Source organism: Chelonia mydas, chromosome 10 (genome assembly GCF_015237465.2).
Source record: "Chelonia mydas isolate rCheMyd1 chromosome 10, rCheMyd1.pri.v2, whole genome shotgun sequence".
NCBI lineage: Eukaryota > Metazoa > Chordata > Testudines > Cheloniidae > Chelonia > Chelonia mydas.
The window spans coordinates 69365663-69385096 of record NC_051250.2 but is presented as its reverse complement, the minus strand read 5'-3'; the positions used below and the strand labels follow the sequence as shown (position 1 = coordinate 69385096).

The 19434-nt window shown below is 47.6% G+C and overlaps 2 protein-coding genes across 3 annotated transcripts; one reads left to right on the top strand and one right to left on the bottom strand.

The window, feature by feature from the left end:
* Positions 1-7239: 7239 nt before the first annotated feature.
* On the bottom strand, positions 7240-12353 carry MRPL46 (mitochondrial ribosomal protein L46). The gene is made up of 4 exons (XM_037910814.1): positions 12105-12353; positions 10812-11004; positions 8804-8977; positions 7240-7668 (listed from the first exon to the last, which is right to left on the bottom strand). The coding sequence occupies exons 1-4, from the start codon at positions 12336-12338 to the stop codon at positions 7418-7420; spliced, it is 852 nt and encodes a 283-aa protein (XP_037766742.1). The 5' UTR covers positions 12339-12353; the 3' UTR covers positions 7240-7417.
* MRPS11 (mitochondrial ribosomal protein S11) lies at positions 12354-19085 on the top strand. Of its 2 annotated transcripts, none has more exons than XM_007060356.4 (6): positions 12354-12514; positions 13995-14114; positions 14388-14486; positions 15722-15851; positions 18165-18230; positions 18741-19085. In XM_007060356.4, exons 1-6 carry the CDS (start codon positions 12462-12464, stop codon positions 18846-18848), a joined length of 576 nt encoding a protein of 191 aa, XP_007060418.1. In that variant the 5' UTR covers positions 12354-12461; the 3' UTR covers positions 18849-19085. The 2 variants fall into 2 exon arrangements, with proteins under 2 accessions (XP_007060418.1, XP_043380636.1); XM_043524701.1 differs by lacking the exon at positions 12354-12514 and adding an exon at positions 13094-13119.
* The last annotated feature ends 349 nt before the right edge of the window (positions 19086-19434 follow it).

Here is a 19434-nt window from a genome sequence, read left to right as displayed (position 1 = left end):
GAAAATCTCCCAGTGTCTCTGCCAATCTGACCCAGGGGAAAATTTCTTTCCAACCTCAAATATGCTGGTGAGTTAGGCCCTGAACATGTGAGCAAGACCCATCAGGCAGACACCTAGGAAAGAATTCTCTGTAGTAACTCGGAGCCCGCCCCATCTAGTGTCCCATCACCAGCCATGGAAGAGATTTCTAAGTCAGGTCCTCTCTGCTAATACCTCACCCTGTTATGCACATCCTGACCCTCCCTCCTATCCCTGTGGATCCTCCTCAGTGCTGACCTACAGCAACCCCTGCTGGTCCAAGACCTGTCCTGCACAGCCAGCGAGGCATGTCAGGTTATATGGATGGTTTCATACCGTGGGAGAAAATATCCGCTAGACACTAGAGAGACCAGGTAAATGCTTGCCACTGGTGACCTAAATCAGGCTTTGAAACCCTTAGCCGACTGTGCCACCTGGCTGCACGGAGTGAAATTTGCTTTACTCAGCACAGGCGGCCTGCTCCTTTTGCAGACTGCATACACCAGCTTATGGGAGAAACAGGCAGAGCTCAGAAATGCTGTGAGCTGTCAGAGAAATTCCCGTACAACGTTCCTCATGCTTCTGATGGTGCAGAACTTCCAACACAAATAAGATTCAGGGGAGTTTAATCGAGTGAGAAAGAAACTGCCAAGAAATCTAGAGCCCTCTCCCTCCACCATTTTTTCCAGCAAGGAAAACAGAGTGCGCAGGAGACCTTATATACCATCATTAAATATACCAAAAAACAGAACATCTGAGGCCCAGCCAAGATGCCAGCAAGAAGCCTGTAGACCCCGCCCACACCACACATGCTCCCTACTGGCATTTCACACCACAGGAATGTTGGGGCTGTAAATGCAGGGATGGGACAGGGGAACATGGGGCTGGGGCCAAAATCTACCAGTCATGAACCCACTCCTGGACAGTTCTCAAACCCGCTGGGATGTGAGGGTTAATGTAATAAAACACGAAGGATTGCTTGCCATGGCTTTTTGCACGTCCAAAGGAGTGTCCTGTTCCTGGGGGATGGGAACACTGGGGAAGGAGGGGCCATAGGGTTGAGCGGGAGCCAAACCTTATCTTCTCTTTCCTTTCCCAGGGAAGAAGGGACAAATCAGAGCAGAGATACACGCAGAATTGAGGGCACAGGACAAGATGGACTGGGCTGTTTCTACCAGTGCAATGAACAAGATCACATCCTTCCCACCTCAGCGGAGCAGGATGGAACCACACTCCGATCCAGGAGTGAAGAATTAGCTCTTGTCACACTGCATACCGTCCCCCAAATTAGCCAATTCAAGGGTGTCTACAGCACTAATCCATTGCCACCAACAACAGCCTTGCCAATATTGTCAGCAGAGAGACTAAGGCTTGCATGAGCCCCGGAGACTGGTCTCCCTTCTTCCCCCCAGAAATGGTGCATTTGGGCAAGCTTGAGGACATGTTTGTGATAGAGAGGAGAAAGTAAAACCTCTATGAATTTAAGGACAGGAGGAGACCAGGCGGCTGGGGTGTCAGTGCAGGACCTTTCCCAGTACAACACTCCCAAAGAAGGAGGCTCCAAGGATTGTGTTTTAAGGGTCTCACACTAACTGTACTCATCTCCCTGAGCCCTTCATGGTCTACTCCAGAGCTCATGATCTGACCAGCAGAGACCACTGGCTCCTGAACACACACAAGGGGGAAAAGGAAAATTTTTGCCTTACCTGTGAATTTTAGTTCTAGGACTCTCCATGTCAGAAAGTCTTCACAATGGGTGTTCTCGGTCTCCCGGGCAAATGGAGGTCACCTTATCTTTGATGAGCCTGAGCTTAGGACTGTCCCTTGGAGAGGACTCTCCAGAATGATAACTGCCAACACTGAAAAATCACTTCTTTCTAAAAGTGCTATTTCACTCAAGCAATTTTCAGCAAAACCTTGACATGAAGCTCAGGGATTTCTGGAAGGGATCCTCTTCCCTTTCCTTAACAAGTGAGCAATAGCCCGAGAAAAACCTGGGCACAATGCAATCCTCCAATGAAGGGTCTTGGAATAAAAAATTGTGAGTTTTCTCTCTGTCCCCTCCATGTCAGGTAGTCTTCACAATGGGACGTACAAAGCAGCAAACCATCCCTACAGAAGACAGGGGATTCTATTTACCCATGTAGGATTGAAAAGGAACTTAAAGGTTACTGGGTCACTCTATTGCGTAACACTCTTCTACCAACCATTGTATCTGAACAATTCTCAGTGGTTAAGGGGGGGCAGGGAGATGTAAATGAAGCTTTTTAAGTCCACCTCTGAGATAAGGGGAGAACAGCCTCCACTATCAAGTGTCTCTTTCTTACATAGTAGTACCTCAATTTTCCAACTAGACTTTGATGCAAATAGGTCGATCAACAGGATTCCAGCCTGGCCTGTGATACACCAAACAGCGAGATGGTCTAGGTCACATTCCTTTGTTTCTGTGCAAAGTTATACTCCATGTCTCCTCCTTGGACCTCAGCTCTTCCCCTCGCCCCCACAAGTCAGACAGGAATTCAGATATGTACCCCTTACATGGGGTCTGGTATCTGTACTGATCACCAGCTTCTCTGGACCCAACACCAGACAGCTGTAAATAATATTAAGAAAGCATCCCTTGGTGAATTCAAGTAGTGGATTTGGACGAAGATGTTTACATACTGATTTGCTGCAATTGCTGTCTGGAAGCAAAGAAAGAATTGTGCTGGGTATCCACATGAAACCAGCTAGCCCAGGAGTTGAATGAGATTTTAATCTTAAGAGAGGTGTGCTAATGTTTGGTGAACTATCTTCTTCCGTTTCTCTTCTGAAATTAATTTGGTCTTTGATAATTACTTAGTTTCTGGAGCTCTGAGCATGCTGTAATTGGCCCTACCACCTATTCACTCAAAGCCCTGTTTCTGAAGGCTTTTACACAAGGCCCAGGAGCCATTGCTAGCATAAGGTCATCCAGACTAGGGTAGATATGTATCCCTTTCACCTGAAAGGAAGGTTGATGAAGCATTGGGCTGTATATCCATTTAGAAGTTGAGTCCAAAAGGGGACTGCTTTGTATTGAAAATGCTTCTTGTGGTAGCAGAACCTAAAAGTATCCCCGAGTGACTCTCCCCGTGCATACCTTCAGTATATCTCCTGGAGGTGTATTTTCATATTGCTGAGTTTAGGGGGTTATAATGCTGTAAGGACTGATTTCAGTATTTCTGCATGGAATATTGATCTCCTCATGGATGAAAGACCCAAGATCTAAAATAGGCTGTGTGCTATTGTTTCTTTGTACAACAAAGAATCTTATGCCTTTTCCAAAATATGTCTCCCATGAAACTGGTTCTATCATTGTAATGTGTAGGAAATGGACTTCCGCACCCTTCATCTTCAGATTCTACAAGGAGACTTGTTGTTAGTAGTGTTGATTTATATTAATTCACTTTGGGGAAAGGATAAACTTTGGACAACAAATGAGCTCTATTGAATAACTTTCCCCGATTATCTCAAGTACCCATTTTCGTAAGTGGGTCACTCACAGATAAGGGCCCATCATTAAGGTCTTAGAGGGAGGTTTTGCCCAAACTTGGAAATCCAAAAAAATCACCAGAAGCTTATGGGGCTAGATGTTTTTTCCCCCACAAAAGAATCCCAGCGCGAGTCCTCCACCTCTCAGGAAAGGCAGTAACAGCTTCTTCCTCATGTGAAATCTAAGCTGGAGCCTAGAGGAGCAGAGAGGTTTCAAAGGGAACACCTGCTGAGATAAATCAGTTTGAAGATATTCTCACTGGAAAGAGGGCGGGACGTATTACTTTGTATTTAACCTCAACGACAGCTTTGTTGCTGTGCCCCCCACAGACGATATAAGTTCCTGTGGGAGCCCTGGAGGCTGAAAGGGGAAAGGAGGTAGGTCTATCTTCCAGGGAAGGGGATCTGAATCACCGCATCACCCTTTGCTCCCTGTTGCTGAGTCCAGACTGAGCAGGGCCTGACCACACAGAATGAGGAATGAGCTGGAGCCTCTCGAGATAAACAACTCATTGGTAGCAGAAAAGTCGCAGGAGCTAGCATCTTTCCTGGCAGTAGAGGCCTTGCAGGTAAAACAGCTTGTGGGAAGAGGGGATGCTTTGGAGCCTTCTCAGCACTGGGGATTCAGGCGGTTCCATGAAACTTTCCTGCTTGCAAGGCAAACTGTGGGAATAGGGGTCCCATATGGGGGCGCTGAAAAGAAAGAAAAAAATACAAAAAAACTTGCCACTGATTCTGGCCTGGCTTCAGGGAAGGCAGCTTCCACACAACCTGCTTTGGCATAGACCTCACCCACCCCCCAGCTAGGAGCTGGGTCCTGGAGAGCTGCTATCCTTCAAAACCACCTCAGAGCCAACTGGAATTCTTTTTGTTCTGACAAACCTCAAAGCCAACAAAGAGAGAGACATTTAGTTAAAAGCCTTTGCAGGGTTTCTGAACGAGAGCTCTGGAGCGTGGAGGCGAGCTCCAACAGTCCTTCCTGAGGGGCAGCTCTGAGCCCAGGCTGAGAACAGAGATCCGGTCTGCCTCCAGTTGCCATGGAGACCGGGAACACCCCACTGTGAGGTGTGCCTGACAGGCCGGGGCCGAGAACAAACAGGTACTTAGCATGGATGGAAAGAAGTGCCCATCTCCTCCTGCTGCAGACAGCTTTTAGCATCACAGCGGGCTGAAGTCCAACCCTTTGCCCCTTTCGGTGAAGCTGGAGTCACCAGACCTTGGCAAACTAAGCTCACAGACCCAGGGCACATTCTCTGCTTTTATTTAGTTTCTCTTTGCAGCCTGCTCTCCCTCTCCCTGGTCTCTCTGCGATGGTTCAGCTCCCCACTGAGCCTCCCAGGGCAATCTAAGATGAGAGGGGTTTTTATATAATTTATTACAAGCTTTGAAATTCCCTTGCTTTAGAAAACAGAAGGCTGCATCTCTGACTGCTTATGGGTGATTAACAGCTTTAATTTGCGGCCTGCAGCTCAACAGTTCCCAAGGGGTTGACAAAATACATATTGCAATCTCCTGTTGGTCCCCTGAAGCCCTGACTCTCCCGAGATGATTCAGAACTGCTTTCTCCTCTCTCCCTGTGCCACTTGAGAAGGTTGTTGCTCCACAAAGTACAGTGAGCACCAGATCCATACCTAACCCAAAGTCAGCAAAGTTTTCAGTTAGAAAATGCCTTTGGAAATCAGACCATCAGTGGGGTGATGGGTAAGGCAGAGCCCCGCAAGCATGGGACACAGTCTTCAGAAGAATCACCCCCCTACCCTGTAATCTGAAGTGACTGTAAATAACAGAGGCACTACCAAATAAGGTTAGCAATTCTGGCCTAACAAGCTGTGCGTAGGAACGGGGAGCCAGGAATTCCTACACCCAGCTTGACAGAGACTGGCCTTGGATAAGTCGTGTCCCCTCCATACTTCTCCTATCTGTGAAGTGGCAACTCTAATGCTGAACTTCCTGATGGGACTGAGAAGATACTCGCTGGACAGTAGGTAAGGGCAGAGTGTAAGCAGCAGCTCTGCTTTCTGTGCTTCTAAGTCTGTCAGGCTTCACTCACGCACTGGAGCAGTGGTTCTCAAACTCCCCCCCCGCACAGACCACTTGAAAATTGCTGAGGGTCTTGGTGGACCATTTAATGATCTTTCCAAATGTTGTTTGTATCCTTAGCTATTGTAAAGCGCTTTGGATAAAGCCACTATATAAAAACCTTAATAATTAACTTTTTTTGTTCTAAATATAAAAACACAACTCATTTTAATATCAGTAGTCTTACCTTTCTAATACAATGGAGTGCCCTCTCTTCCCCGCCGCAGCAGCCCCTGAGCTGGGGCTGGGAAGGAGGGCCGTCTCTCCCCGGCAGCCACAGCCCTGGAGCTGGGGAAAGTCACCTCTTTCTCTGGCCGCCGCAGCCCTGCACGTCCCAAATTTCCCCCATCCCCTTTTCTCACCCCACTGCCCCCTCCCACCTGCCCCCTATTCCAAGACCACCACATCACCTTGCATGTGTGTCTTCTCCAGGGTTCAGGCAGCTAATTAGTGGAGCCATGCCTGCACGGCTCCACTCATTAGGTAGGTGGCCCTTCATTCTCTCATTTGCAGCTGCCCAGGTGAGCACCTGAGAGGGAACTACCCATGGACCACCAGAATGGAGCTCGCGGACCACTGGTGGTCCACAGACCACAGTTTGAGAACCTCTGCACTAGAGGGTTGCAATGGCCTCACAGAAGCCCTGTCAGAATGGTGACAGGAAAGCTACTTGATGGTCTTTATGCTAAAGAAAGAGAGTTGTGTGGTACGTGGCCAACACACCACCTGCTGCCGCACCCTTACAAGGCCCGGGAGTGCCACAGACAGGGATGAAACAGCTGCATGTGACTTAAGCAGTTTGACTTTCATTGTGAATTTCCCATGCAGATAGAAATAGAAGAGAAGCCAAGTCCTCAGCTGTAGCACGAACATTTCCTGGGGTATGGCTCAGAGCATAAAGCTCAGATGCTCCACTTTGCTGAGAGGACAGTTTGTCTTCAGCCACCGTATTGTGGCGGCCACTCAGACATACTTTCTACTGCGGCATAGATGGCACAAATTAATACACAGCACTGGCCTAGAACAGTTCTCCTTCGTTAGATAAATTACAGTGGCTGCCTCTGGAGAGGTCAAAGGACTGGCAGGTTAAAGAGGAGGATAGATGGGGCTCAGCAGTGTGTACAATTTGCATCAACAGGGACAAGTGTGTTACTGAAGATGCTGCTTTCCCACGTTCCAGGCCAATGAAAGCTGAATTCCTTAGACAAGCAAGTGGCTGCTATTCCCCCGCACACTGACAGGTGCGCCTCCTCCCCAGAGGGGCCACAATAACCCAGAAGGAGATTAAGGACTTAGAGGCTTGGACACAGTTTAAAAATGGGGAACTTTAAACATGGTCCTTTGCCAGGTTTCCCAATGCAACTAATTGGTAAATCCCCTTCTTACTCCTCTAACAGTGTCTCATCCCACCTAAGCAAGTAAAGGGAGCTCACTCACTGCTCTTTTTATTGAGGAACAGCTGCTAAAGGAAGAGTACAGCTTTTCAGAGAGACCATTTGAGCTTCAGGCTACTACGGGGATCCAGTGAAGAGAGGTACCACAGACCTAGGGAATGGCACAGCTGGGAGGGGGGAAAAAGGAGAATCCTAGGGGCATTAAAGGGTGCAACATAAGCACAACACTCTTCACTTAGCAGAGGTTTTAATATTTTTTATTTGATACAGGCCTAGAGAAGAGGAACAGAAAACAAGGTAGAGTTTGGATCCTTCTTCAGGTTCAAATGCCACTCTCTGTACACAGAGGCAATGCACCTGTCTGAAGTTGTTTTTCGCGTCCTCCCCATTTGCTTGGAGCACAGCCCTGACTTTCACTGGTCCATCAAAAATCTGTTGACTTGTGTTAGGTAGTCCGGTTTCAAGTAATCCCCCAGCTCCCCCTTGCTGACCCACACGTAGTCTTCTCTCCTCTCTGCCTGGAGCAGATCACCGCTCTGGAGGAGGGCTTTGAAGAAGAATATTTTGGCCCCCACACTGCCCTCTGTCCTGAGGGCCCTGGGGAACTTGTACTTATAAAGCCCGCATGGTGCATTCCCTAGGAATTTGGCCTGGATGCAATTTCCTGTGAGGTCCAAGGGTGTCCAGAGGGGAAAGAAAACAAAGCAAGAGATCAGGTCACACAATGACAGCAGCTGCTGCATCTAAGGGGTAACAGTGGGACAGTAAAGGACTCGTCATGCTTAGTTTTGGTTCAATTCTGTTATCTTTTCTAGCAAGAACACCCCCTCCCACAGGTCCACACTGTGCCATACCTCCCTCTTAGGGACCCTTTTTGGAGTCTCAATAACCCCACGCAAGGACTGGCCAGAGGTAGTGTGGTCCAGGGGATCATAAAATGCCCCCTCCCTTTTGTCAGGCTAACTGTGCAGCTTCCACAGTGCTCCCCTGCTGGGAAGCAAGAAGAGACCTGGCTGAGGATAGGCTTTACGTGCGAAGAAAGGCTGCTAATGGGCTGTGTGTGTGGTGGAGACAGAAGCCCTTTCCCCGACAACGGTAAGTCTACACTTACGGTGGTGTGCAGAGTACAGACACTGCACGCACGCACACACACACACCCACCCACCCACCCACCCCCTTGCAGGGGTATAAATGACAGGGTAGATGGTGAGGCATGGCTTTGATGAGTGGAGTGCCCTACATGCCTGAACTCCTGGGTATGCACCCCACACACAGGCTCTCTACATACTAAGCAGCATCTCCCCTGTCTATGCTGCTTTTTTTTTTTTTTTTTTTTTTTAAAAAGCAGTTGCAGTGTCCCTCTGCATCTCCACTGCCGACGTCTCTCTCTGTGGTGCCTCTACTGCAGCGATAAGTGTGGACGCAGCCTGCCTTTCACTGCCGCTGCATGTGTGGTACCTGTACTCTACATGCCGCCATAAGTGTAGACATAGCTTGGGGCACCTAGTGCCCCCTGTCGACAGCCTATACACTAGTAGCTGAGCTGGAATATAGAGCAACTCTCCCTGCAATGGGCAATACCCCTGGGCTTCCCAGCAACTTTACCCAGACACAACTCTCCTCAGAGACCCCACTGGGTTCAACCCACCCCATCTGCTACTACATGCCCTTTCTCTGGCCAATCCTAATGGAGTATAATGGGGCTCTACTAGTATGAGCTGATAATATCCCAGTAACGGCACAAGAGAAAGAAATGAGGACAGGAAGGGGTAGCAGCAGCTGCACAGCAGATGACTTACCCGAGAGAGTAGCCAAAGCTCGCTCTGCAGTGCTTCGCAACGTCTCTCCAGCCTGCCACTCTGCTTGAGGCAGGAGCCACAACTCTTGGTTGCCAACTTTCTCTTTGACCAGAAGCATCAGGTTCCGATCCAGCTTCCTGTTCAAAGATGTTCGGTCATTGCGCTTATCAGCATCTGCCGAGAGAGAACAGATTCCAGAGACAGATAGGCTCCAAGTGGGATGGGGTCATCCAGTACCTAGCTCATCAGAGCCCAAGCCTTCCTCTCTCTCAGACCCCTGACAACAAGGACACATGGAACAATTCCGAGTGATGCTTCTAGGTACAAATGCTCTCATCAGCTCTAGGAACTTTCTCCCGGGTTGGTCCAAGACCGTGGAATAAACTCCCCCAAGAAATAAGAAACATCACAAACCTCACTACTTTCCACTCCAAGTGCAAGGCACATTTCTTTGATATTGATTTTTCTAACATACACCCACAGTAATAGGTATATTTAAATAAATAAATAATTAAATAATAATAATAAAAAAGCCTACCAAAACAAGACAACTCCTCAATATGCAGTGGCAGTCAAACACAGTGTGTTAGGAACCATTAGGAAAGAGATAGATAAAACAGAAAATATCATAATGCCACTATATAAACCCATGGTACATCTAGACCTTGAATATTCCATTCAGTTCTAGTCACCCCACCGCAAAAAAGATATATTAGAAATGGAAAAGGTATAGAGAAGAGCAACAAAAGTGATTAGGGATATGGTAGCTTCCATACAAGCAGAAATTAAAAGGACTGGGACTGTTCATCTTAGAAAAGAGACAGCTAAGGGGGGATATGATAGAGGGTTATAAAATCATGAATGGTGTAGAGAAAGTGTATAAGGAAGTGTTATTTACCCCTTCACATTACACAAGGACTAGGGGGTCACCAGACAAAATTAATAGGCAGCAGGTTTTGTTGTTGTTGTTTTTTAAAATCAAAGAAAGGAAGCACTTCTTCACACAATGTGCAGTCAACCTACGGAACTCATTGCCATGAGATGTTGTGAAGGCCAAAAGTATAATGGGGTTAAAAAAAAAATTAGGTAAATTCATGAAGGATAGGACCATCTTGGCAAATAGCCATTGACGGACAGGGATGCAAATCCATGCCCCGGGTGCCCCTAAACCTCCAGCTGCACGAAACTGGGACTACCCAAAAGGGTATAGAAAACTCAAAATTGCACTGTTCTGTTCATTCCCTCTGAAGCATCTGGCACCGGCCACGGTCAGAAGACAGGATAATGGATTAGAACCACCATTGTTCTGACCCAGTATGGCCATTCTTATGTTCTCAAGACACTCCACTACACATGCTTCTCCCACTGGGTAAATGATGAGAGACCAAACAGAATATGATAGAAGTTAGTCGTGTTACTTAATGCAATTCTGGAAGGCACTCAGATACTATGGTGACGAGCAAAGTATAAGAACCTACATACAACAGAATAGGTGCCACCTGGGGATCTGGACAGAATCCATTGATTTTCAGTCATGTTTCATAAAGGTGAAAGCAGGACTGCACTTTAGATGCTCTTCTTTTTAAAAAAGACCATTTAAAGCAAGTAGTTTAAGTCTCTAGTTCAACTTAGTACCTAATAACTAATTGTCAATGATTATGCAGGACCTACATAAAAACAACACTAGTATTGTGTGCTCTTGTGAACTACAACTGGGAGTCAGGCTGGTCATGGTTTTTCTGATAAGGATAGAATAACTAGCCTCCATACTTTATCCTCTCTCAAAGGTTCTATGAGAAAAGGAACAGAACACAGCTCTTTTCACAGACCAGATAACTCCTCCTATAATAGCTGAAAGGAGTCATGGGAGTCCCATGGAAGCTCCCTCCTCCTGAAGGCTCAGCACCCTGCCTCACCTCCACTCCACTATACCAAAGTCAACCACGTTCAGATAGACCAGACAGGCCCCATCCCACTCCTGCTCAGCTGAGAGAACTTGGATCAGAACCTGTTATTCGTGGGCCAGCTTTGAACCGTTGGAATTTCTGTTCCCAGGCATCCTCCAGGTCTTGGGCCAACACAATAGCTTGCCCAGAGTCTGCTTCCTCATCCTGTATATTGCCTTTCATCTTCCGCAGCTGCTCCTCTTCTGCCAAGCGACGGATCTCATGGTCTGAAAAATTGCTTTTCTCCACCTCTATCTGGAAAGAACACCATAGAGAATTGTCAAGTATCAGGAGCCCCACTATGGGTCACAGTTACTAGCGCTGTTATCCAAGGTCACACGTAGAGAATAAAGCAATTTTTTATTGCGATAAACAGGGCTTGTGTTTATTTCTTTGTGCTGGACAAAAGTCTCTGCCCAGAACATAAGCTCTACCCCAGGAGGTTAAAGTTACACTGTGCAGAGATCACATCTAATATTGACGACATAAGGAGATGCTAGCCCACTGTAAATACAGTTACGTACTCACTACAAAAAATATGTTAGCACAATATTGTAGTCTGGAATCTAAATGCACATAAATCAGGAAATCCAAAAATTGAGGGTTTCACAGTAACATGGCCTCCATGTGACGTATAGCGGATATTCCCTTTGAGAACTACAGCCAGGCACTGGAGTCATTACTGCCTCAGAAGGGAGTGTTCTCTTCCCAACAAGTCACCCCCACCACTTGTGGGATCCCAGCTCCCACTAGCGCAGCCGGGGACATGGCATTCATGACTCAAAGGACATGCCTAGTGCGCCATCCACAACCCCACACCGTCCGTACACTAGAACGCTACTCATGGAAGCGGAGTCACAGTGGTTAGAGCAAGAAGGGGACACTCTGAGCATCACAGCCCATGGAACCTCACCCAGCAACTCCTGCATCAAAGTGCTGAAACTCCTGGGGCACAGCCTGTGTCTTGCCCCAGTACAGTTACAAAGGGGCATTTTAACCCGGGTTTTAACTTTGTGCTTTACAAACTATTTGCATTTTAGACAGGGGACTTTTCCAGGTGGATCCCAGCCCAGAGGCACAACAAGCTGCTTTTCCTCAGGTCTGATACGCCTGAGCTTGACAAAGGGGAGGCAGCAGTCTCCTCCGGGGGGAAACACAGCATGTGGCCTACACAGATCTGGACCAGCTCCAGTGCCGGGGGCGGGAGCGGCTCCGACAGGCACTGCAGGATCCAGCCCCATCCCCAGGTACGCCGGGGGGTTTTCCCGCTCCCCTGCGCAGCCCCATCCCCAGGTACGCCGGGGGGGTTCCCTGCTCCCCGCCCCAGGAGGGTCGCCTCCCCCCAAACCCACTACCTGGTGCGCCAGCTGCGCCATCTCCTCCTGCTCCGGGCTCAGGGCCTGCGTGATGCTCGGCGGCCTCTGCAGACACAGCGCACCCACGAGCCGCCACCGGGGCGCGGCCGAGGCGGCCAGCCAGCGAGGGCCAAGCGCCCGCCGCCATGGCACCGCGGCACCGCACAGTGCCCACTGCATGGGGGCCGCCATCTTTTGTCCGCGAGACCACAATGCACCGCGCCACCGGGCCATCCGGGCGCCGCCATCTTTCCTCCCATAGGCCACAATGCACGATGCTGACCTTTCCCCTCTTCTGTCGGGTTGGGCCCTTGGCTCCTCGCTCTGGGGCCGGTCGGACGGCAGCTGGGAAGGGCCATGACCCGGGTGCCGGTGGTTGCCTGGCAGCGGTTCTTAGGGGCCGGACTGGGGTAACTGGAGCGGGCGGCGGCCAGGGCCTGGGGAGTGGGGCGCGGAGCGGGCGGCTGGGGAGTTGCGGGGGTGAAGGGGGGAGCGAGCGGCCCGGGCATTGGGCGTGAAGGGGGGAGCGGGCGGCCAGGGCCTGGGGAGCTGCGGGGAGCGGGCGGCCTGCAGGGCGTTGGGGTCCCAGCGCTGGGCTAGCCGCAGCGCCCTGGGGGTGGTTTACAGACTGCAGCCGCCCTTCGCGTTGGGCTGCATTGTGGGTTCAGGCTGCCCCTGCCCCAAGCAGTGACTCCGCCAAAGGGGCGCTGTGGGGCTCCTTCGCTGTTCTCATCTTTCGTGATTCCGGAGCCAGATGGCGCAGAGCGCAAATGAAAACATTTGTTCTGCCCCCCTCAGCCCTGCGGGCTCGGGCCAGCCTCCCTCTGGCTGGGTATGGTCACCGGTAATAAAGGTCCTGTTCCCCGGGGATACCTGTGCAATCACACCGTCTTCATATTCTGCTCCTGTATACAGGCTTTGGGCCCTGTCATTGCAACTCCGTTCACCCTTGTGTAGACGAAGCATAAGGTGCAATAGACAGAAACCGGTTCACTTTCCAACTAATGAAACATAGGTAGCTACTGAAGTCAGCAATTCTGATTGATACACACGGGGAAGGTCTCTGCTGGGTAGGAAGAGATTGTTTTGGGTAGAACTAGCTAAATTATTAAAGCTACATGTGTTTAACAAGCGCCCTCCTTCCCAACTCCACCTGTAACAAGGTCATACTGTGTGTTGTTGCTGCCGTTTCCATGTCAACAGATGAACTTGTGCAGAATCTAAGACCAATAGAGAAATCCAGGGCTTGAGGTAGAGGCTCTTAGGGTATAGCATAGGCTTGGCAGGAAATGATTGGGCAAGGCTACTGTTTTATTGATGAACAGTCTTATTTTCAAACGTGCTTCCGGTTAAGCCTCTCTTCAGAATGGATGCTGTCTAATTTTGTTTGTATTTTGACAGAAACGTAAAATCCCCTCCTCTGTCCCACTAAAAGGATTATAACAAAATACCTTTCAGTGCTCATTTCAGTGTTTGTTTGCTTTTGCTCCTCCCTAGCTCCTGGCCAGTGAACTTAGCCTAGTCCCTTTCCATTTCTGTTTCTTGTGCACTGCCAGCATGCTGTCTGAGTTTATTTTTATTGTGAAAACAGCCCTCAGTTTTGCCCAGCTGTTTGTTTTTATAAAAAACTGGAATGTGGACACCTGACAATGTCCCTTTGAAAAAGTGATGTTCCTGGGGTCGTTACTATTTGATTCCTCAAGGTGACTGGGGAACCGTGAGGGTGATGATGACTGCTTGAGATAATCCTGCAGTTAACAAATACCTTTGGTTGTTTCCTGTGCGAAAATATACTATGGGAGGTCTTATGTGAGGGTGGCAAAAGATAATGTAAAAGACTATTGTGTAGCTGTGAAATCCTAATCTATTTCTCCCATTTCTTTCACCTAGTGGTTACAATGTTGCATTGTGTCGTGGCATACACACAGGTTTCCAGAGATTGCAGGAACAAATGGAGAATACCAGTGTTGCACCTGAGGTGATAGCAAACCAAAGCAAGAGTGACTTCAGGTGAGGCATCCTATATGGCTCCAAACCAAGCTGTGGTGTAAAGTCTCTTCATCTGTCTCCCATCAGGGGGGTAAATCACCTCAAGCATCTTTCAGGAAAGTAAGGGAAACAAGTGACGTGGAACAATCACAAACACAGTTTATATAAGAAGTTCTGAGCTTCGTTTGGCAGCATTTGATCAACATTTTTCCCAAATTCCAAGACTGTATTAAAAATTACCATTGCGTGTTAGTGATATTGCAAGTATTTGATTCCTCTTATTTTACTTTTCAGCCTTTTCCCCCCAGTACCAGGACAAGGAAGTTCCTTAACTTGGGGTGGAAAGAAATATGAAGATATCCCAGTAGCTCACATCAAAGCTACGTACAACAAGTAAGACACAAACTTCTTGGTATATAGGTCCCATGTAAAAGGGCCTGCAGCAGTACCGCTTTATGCTGAGAACACCCAAGCTAAGCAACTGGGCCCTGATCTTGGCTAGATGGGAGGACTCTATGGAAAAGGCTGGGAAGTAGTGTTGGCGACTCAGGAGACGGCACTCTTTCTTATGAGTCAGTACTGAAGCAATAGTTCAGTGCAGTGCTGGAGGTGCCAACTGTAACGGGAAATGTAAGACCAAGGCCATTAATTCATAGTGCCTTTCACAAGAGTAAAGCTGTTGATCGCATGTTTTGACCAAATTCAGGTATGGGTAATTACATCTTGTCCCCCCTATATTCCACAGGCAGTTTTAACAGGATACAGGAATCTGATCATTTCCTGTCCTACATTGTTGCAATATTGCTGTTCAGCTGTTGAACAGCTGCTGTGTTGTTCACCAGAGGTGGTTGCATTTCAGTGGTGTCCCCCAATGAGACATAATTTATAATTCTGTAAAGGTCTCTGAAGCTTAACAAAGGTGTTCTGTACATTTTAAAATAAGCAGAGGTGGTGAATCATACGCAGTGGGAAAGTGGATCTGGAAATTTGAGCAATTTCTAGCAGGTGTATATTACCCCAAAAGACAGTACTCTCTCATTCTGCCACTCTAGCATCACCCTTAAGACAAACCAGGGCTGCTGCAGAGCCTTCTATTCTTGCCTAGAGCAGTGGCTTTCAACCTTTCCAAACTACTGTACCCTTTTCAGGAGTTTGATTTGTCTTGCGTACCTGCAAGATTCTCCCTTGCTTAAAAACTACTTGCTCACACACTCAGGCATAAAAATACAAAAGCGTCCCAGTACATTATTACTGAAAAATTGCTAACTTTCTCATTTTTACCATATAATTATAAAATAAATCAATGAGAATATAAATATTGTACTTACATTTCAGTGTATAGTCTATAGACCAGTATAAACAAGTCATTGTCTGTTTAAAATTGTAGTTTGTACTGACTTCGCTAGCCTTTATTATAGTCTGTTGTAAAACTAGGCACATATCTAGATGAGTTGATGTACCCCCTGGAAGACCTCTGCGTACCCCTGGTTGAGAACCACTGGCCTAGAGTGCAGTAGTGTAGAGGTATTGGGTGGGGCCTTCTGGGCGGCCTTGAAGATAATCAGAGCAAGAAAAGATGGGAGAATTACTTTCTTATGGCTTCCTACCCCCGTTTTTCTCATCCCCAGCACCCACATCCAGGTCATCAGTCCTGAGAACTTGCCATTTGCCCGTACGTCCTGTGGCACAGAAGGATTCAGAAATGCCAAGAAGGCCACTGCCATTGCAGCACAGACTGCAGGCATTGCTGCAGCAGCGGTGAGTCTGGTCTGGTCACTCTGCTTGTTGAGGCTAATCTTGCTGAGTTCGGAGGAGGTGTGCTAGCAGTGGAGTGATTGCCAACAGAATGCATTTGTGGATGGGCTCTGAAGTTCTGCTTCCTTCTCCCATTTCTATCTTCTGTTGGAGGAGAGAAGTAGAGTCCGCCAATTCCTGTGTGTCTGAGCAGTACACCCCATTTACACATTGCTGTCCTTGTTTCCTTTGAGTGGGGGGCCATGATGAGCATCTCAGCCTGGATAAACTGTATGTGAAATGGGAGCTTTAAATGAAAATGTGGTGGCTTTAGTGGCCTGTAATGGAGAAATGTAAGTTACTTCCTATCCTTTTTTGGCTCCAGTTTGGACAGTGTTGTAGTTTAAACCATTGGTCTAAATGTTAAGTAGCACATTTCATTTGACTGTTAAGCCCAGATGGAAACAGGTTACTCAGCTGTGACTTCCCTTCCACATATCGATGCTGTCATAAGCAGTGTCACTTATTGGTAAAATGGCAGTTGCTGTTGTGAGAGACAGAGCTTCCATTTCAGTTATAAGCTTATCTAGGGTAAGAAATTCTTGTTACCTTGTGCAGAGTTGTGGCCCTGACTTGAGAGCAGCTTTTGCTCAGATGGTCTCACTTGAAACATGGACCATTTATTTTCAAAAGCCAAATAAGGGGAAATAAAATCTAGGCACAAACCGAGCAGGTGTGAGGGGCAGGAAGGAATTGCTGTGTTTAGAATTATTCCATGAGCAGCACCGCATAGTTGGCCCAGTGAAGTCTCAGCTGTAAGCTGCTGTTGGAGGCAGAATATCACACCAAAGATCTGAGCCATTCTGGTAACCCTTCATTCCTAAAAGAGCATGGTCAGACTTTGAGAATATGACACAGTTGCACTTACAGTTATCAGTTTCACACAAGAGTTTAATATCTGGCCCTGTGGATCTAGTGTAAGTGTTTCTAAAAGAACCGAATTTTGTGCGTGATGTGTGGGGGAAGATGAGATTGCTTGTGTCCCAGACTGCAGCACTGCAGAATGAGGCGCAGTGAGAATGAAAACCTAAAGTATCCCCATTCTGAACTGGATAGAACTCACTCTAGTTAACCCTTTAGCCTCTGGAGTTTTTCTTTCCTATTGTGGGAAGAACAACCTGTTGCGATTGGTTTAGATGAATAAGAACCATTTCCAGCACTAATCTTATGCATCAGGGACTGATTCTTAGAATACAGGTGCAGTGCTGTACTGTTACCCCTCACAAACAGCCAGTGTCAGAAATTAGCCTCTATCCCTGTAATCCTGGGGCCTGGTCTGTACTGGGAACAAACATTGGCATAGTTCTCAAGTGTGAAAAATCTACACCCAAGAGATGTAGCTATGCCATTTGAACGCCCGATGTAAATGGTGCTAGTTAGGGTGACCAGACAGCAAATGTGAAAAATCGGGACAGGAGGTGGGGGGTAATAGGAGCCTATATCAGAAAAAGACCCAAAAATCAAGACTGTCCCTATAAAATCTGGACATCTGGTCACCCTAGTGCTAGTTGACAGAAGAATTCTTCTGTCAATCCAGTTTCTGCCTCTCAGGGAGGTAGATTATCTACACCAATGGGAGAACCCCTCCCATCAGGCCTGGTCTACACTAGGAAATTAAGTCAGTATAACTCTGTTGCTAAGGGGTGTGAAAAATCCACACCCCGAACAATGCAGTTAAACCAACCTAACCTGAGTAGGTGGAGTATGTACACCAATGGGAGAAGCCCTCCGGTTGGTGTAGGTAGTGTTTTAACTGAAGTGCTTCAGTGCAGCTGCAGTATTTTAAGTGTAGACAAGCCCTGAAACTCTGCGGCTGTAGCATTTTAAAGTGTAAACATGTCCCCAGACAACTTTTAACATGCACCATCAGGGAGGGTTAGAGATCTCCACTAGATGGCAGTGCTGCGCCACATTAGGAGAAACCGTTAAGATTTGTTGATCTGAAGTTCTTTTAGGCCCTCCCTAATTTGGTCACCTACCAGCCTTAAAAGGACACAACATCTGCTGCCTCAACTCATGACCCAAGACAGCTTCCCTTCTCAGCTCCCCTTTCCTCTTTGTACATAATGTTGTGTTAAATCTGCCCTGGCCACGCATTTCCTAACTTTCCCCAAATCCCTGGCTTTATCCAAATGATCTCCATGTTTATCTCCCCAGAACCATTCTTGATTCCCTTTTCCTTTCTATCTGAAGAAGCTTGTGAGAGTGGATGAAAGGGATTAATCCAGAGAGATACCTGCCTGCCTTTCATCACTGAAAGCTCTTTTCTCCCCACAGAAAGCCTGCGGGAAGGGTGTGTCCCACGTGCGAGTGGTGGTGAAAGGTCTGGGCCCTGGGCGTATGGTAAGTGCCTAAGATTCCTCTTCGCTGACATGAGCCCTCATCTATTTGTTCCTTTCTCTGAGGGCTGCAGGGTTTTTTATTCAGGCCTACGGAATTATGTTGCCTGTTAACCTGCTTTTCTGAAACTGATATGAAGGACAGAGGTGCTGGAGGGAATTTACTGTTTTGTCACCCCAAAGCATTAATCACAAAAAGAAAAAAAAAATGTCCTCCTGGTGAGATCCTAGAATAATTTTGTGTAAGGGACTGAGTGAAAGCCAAATTGTTTACGTCACTTCAAACTAGAGTAGCAAAACAATGGAGAATTCATTGTAAGAAACAATCCTGCCCTAGCCAGGAGGAATGGACCATCTGGGACCAAACAGGGCTTCCTGATAGTTAAGACTATTCCAAAGAGATCGCCCTGTTCCAGATTGCCTCCTCAAAGATACCTTTCACTTTTCTGCCAGTCTGTGCTGATTGTGTAATAGTGCAGCATGCAGTCTAATGTCCACTCTCTTGCTCTTTCAGTCTGCCATCAAGGGGTTGACCATGGGGGGTTTGGAGGTCATCTCCATCACAGACAATACCCCAATTCCACACAACGGCTGCCGTCCTCGGAAGGCACGAAGACTTTGAGAGGGGAGTGGAAGGGAGACACCGTGTACAGTATCAGCTTGGTGCCCTGTGAACTAGTTTTGAATTTTGTCTTTGATGGATCTTGGCAGGACGTGTTCCTTGGAAGCCTTTCCTAGGAGAAACTTAGAGAATGGACGCAACCCTGGTCTTTAGCCTAGTGGTTGAAGCGAGCCTGTATTTACTTTCTGAGTAGGAAGCATTGTCTGTAAAGTTAATAAATTAAAATGTTTTAGTCTTTGTGATGGCCATGTCTACTTGGAAGCATTTTGGATTATTCTCTCAACTGCTGTTTTCCTCCTGTCACTGCTATATGTGGCTCTTGACAAATCCAGGTGCTGCTACTCTTGTCATTAGGAAGGGACCCTCTTGCAATGAATGGCAGATTTTTCTCATCTCCCTTTTATCCAACACAGAGATTTGGAAGCTGGAAGTGGAGAACCTCTTCTCTCCATCTAGCTTACAAAGCGTGGTGTTCCCACCAGAGCCCAGCACTGCTATGTGAGAGGGGTGCAGAACAGCCAGCTCCTCTAGCTGCGCTGAGTGGAGGAGTCTGAAGTCATTGCTGCTGTAGGTTTGTTTTGTTTCT

Bases quoted from the DNA above. Each gene is read 5' to 3' on its own strand.
- MRPL46 (XM_037910814.1), bottom strand. From the start codon at position 12,338: ATGGCCCGGTGGCGCGGTGCATTGTGGTCTCGCGGACAAAAGATGGCG. The intron at 11,005-12,104 runs GTAGTGGGTTTG...TGTTCTTTCCAG, and splicing joins TGGCGCAGCTGGCGCACCAG to ATAGAGGTGGAGAAAAGCAA. The intron at 8,978-10,811 runs GTTCTGATCCAA...CTCTCTCGGCAG, and splicing joins AGCTGGCCCACGAATAACAG to ATGCTGATAAGCGCAATGAC.
- MRPS11 (XM_007060356.4), top strand. From the start codon at position 12,462: ATGACCCGGGTGCCGGTGGTTGCCTGGCAGCGGTTCTTAGGGGCCGGA. The intron at 15,852-18,164 runs GTGAGTCTGGTC...TTCTCCCCACAG, and splicing joins CAGGCATTGCTGCAGCAGCG to AAAGCCTGCGGGAAGGGTGT. The intron at 18,231-18,740 runs GTAAGTGCCTAA...TTGCTCTTTCAG, and splicing joins GTCTGGGCCCTGGGCGTATG to TCTGCCATCAAGGGGTTGAC.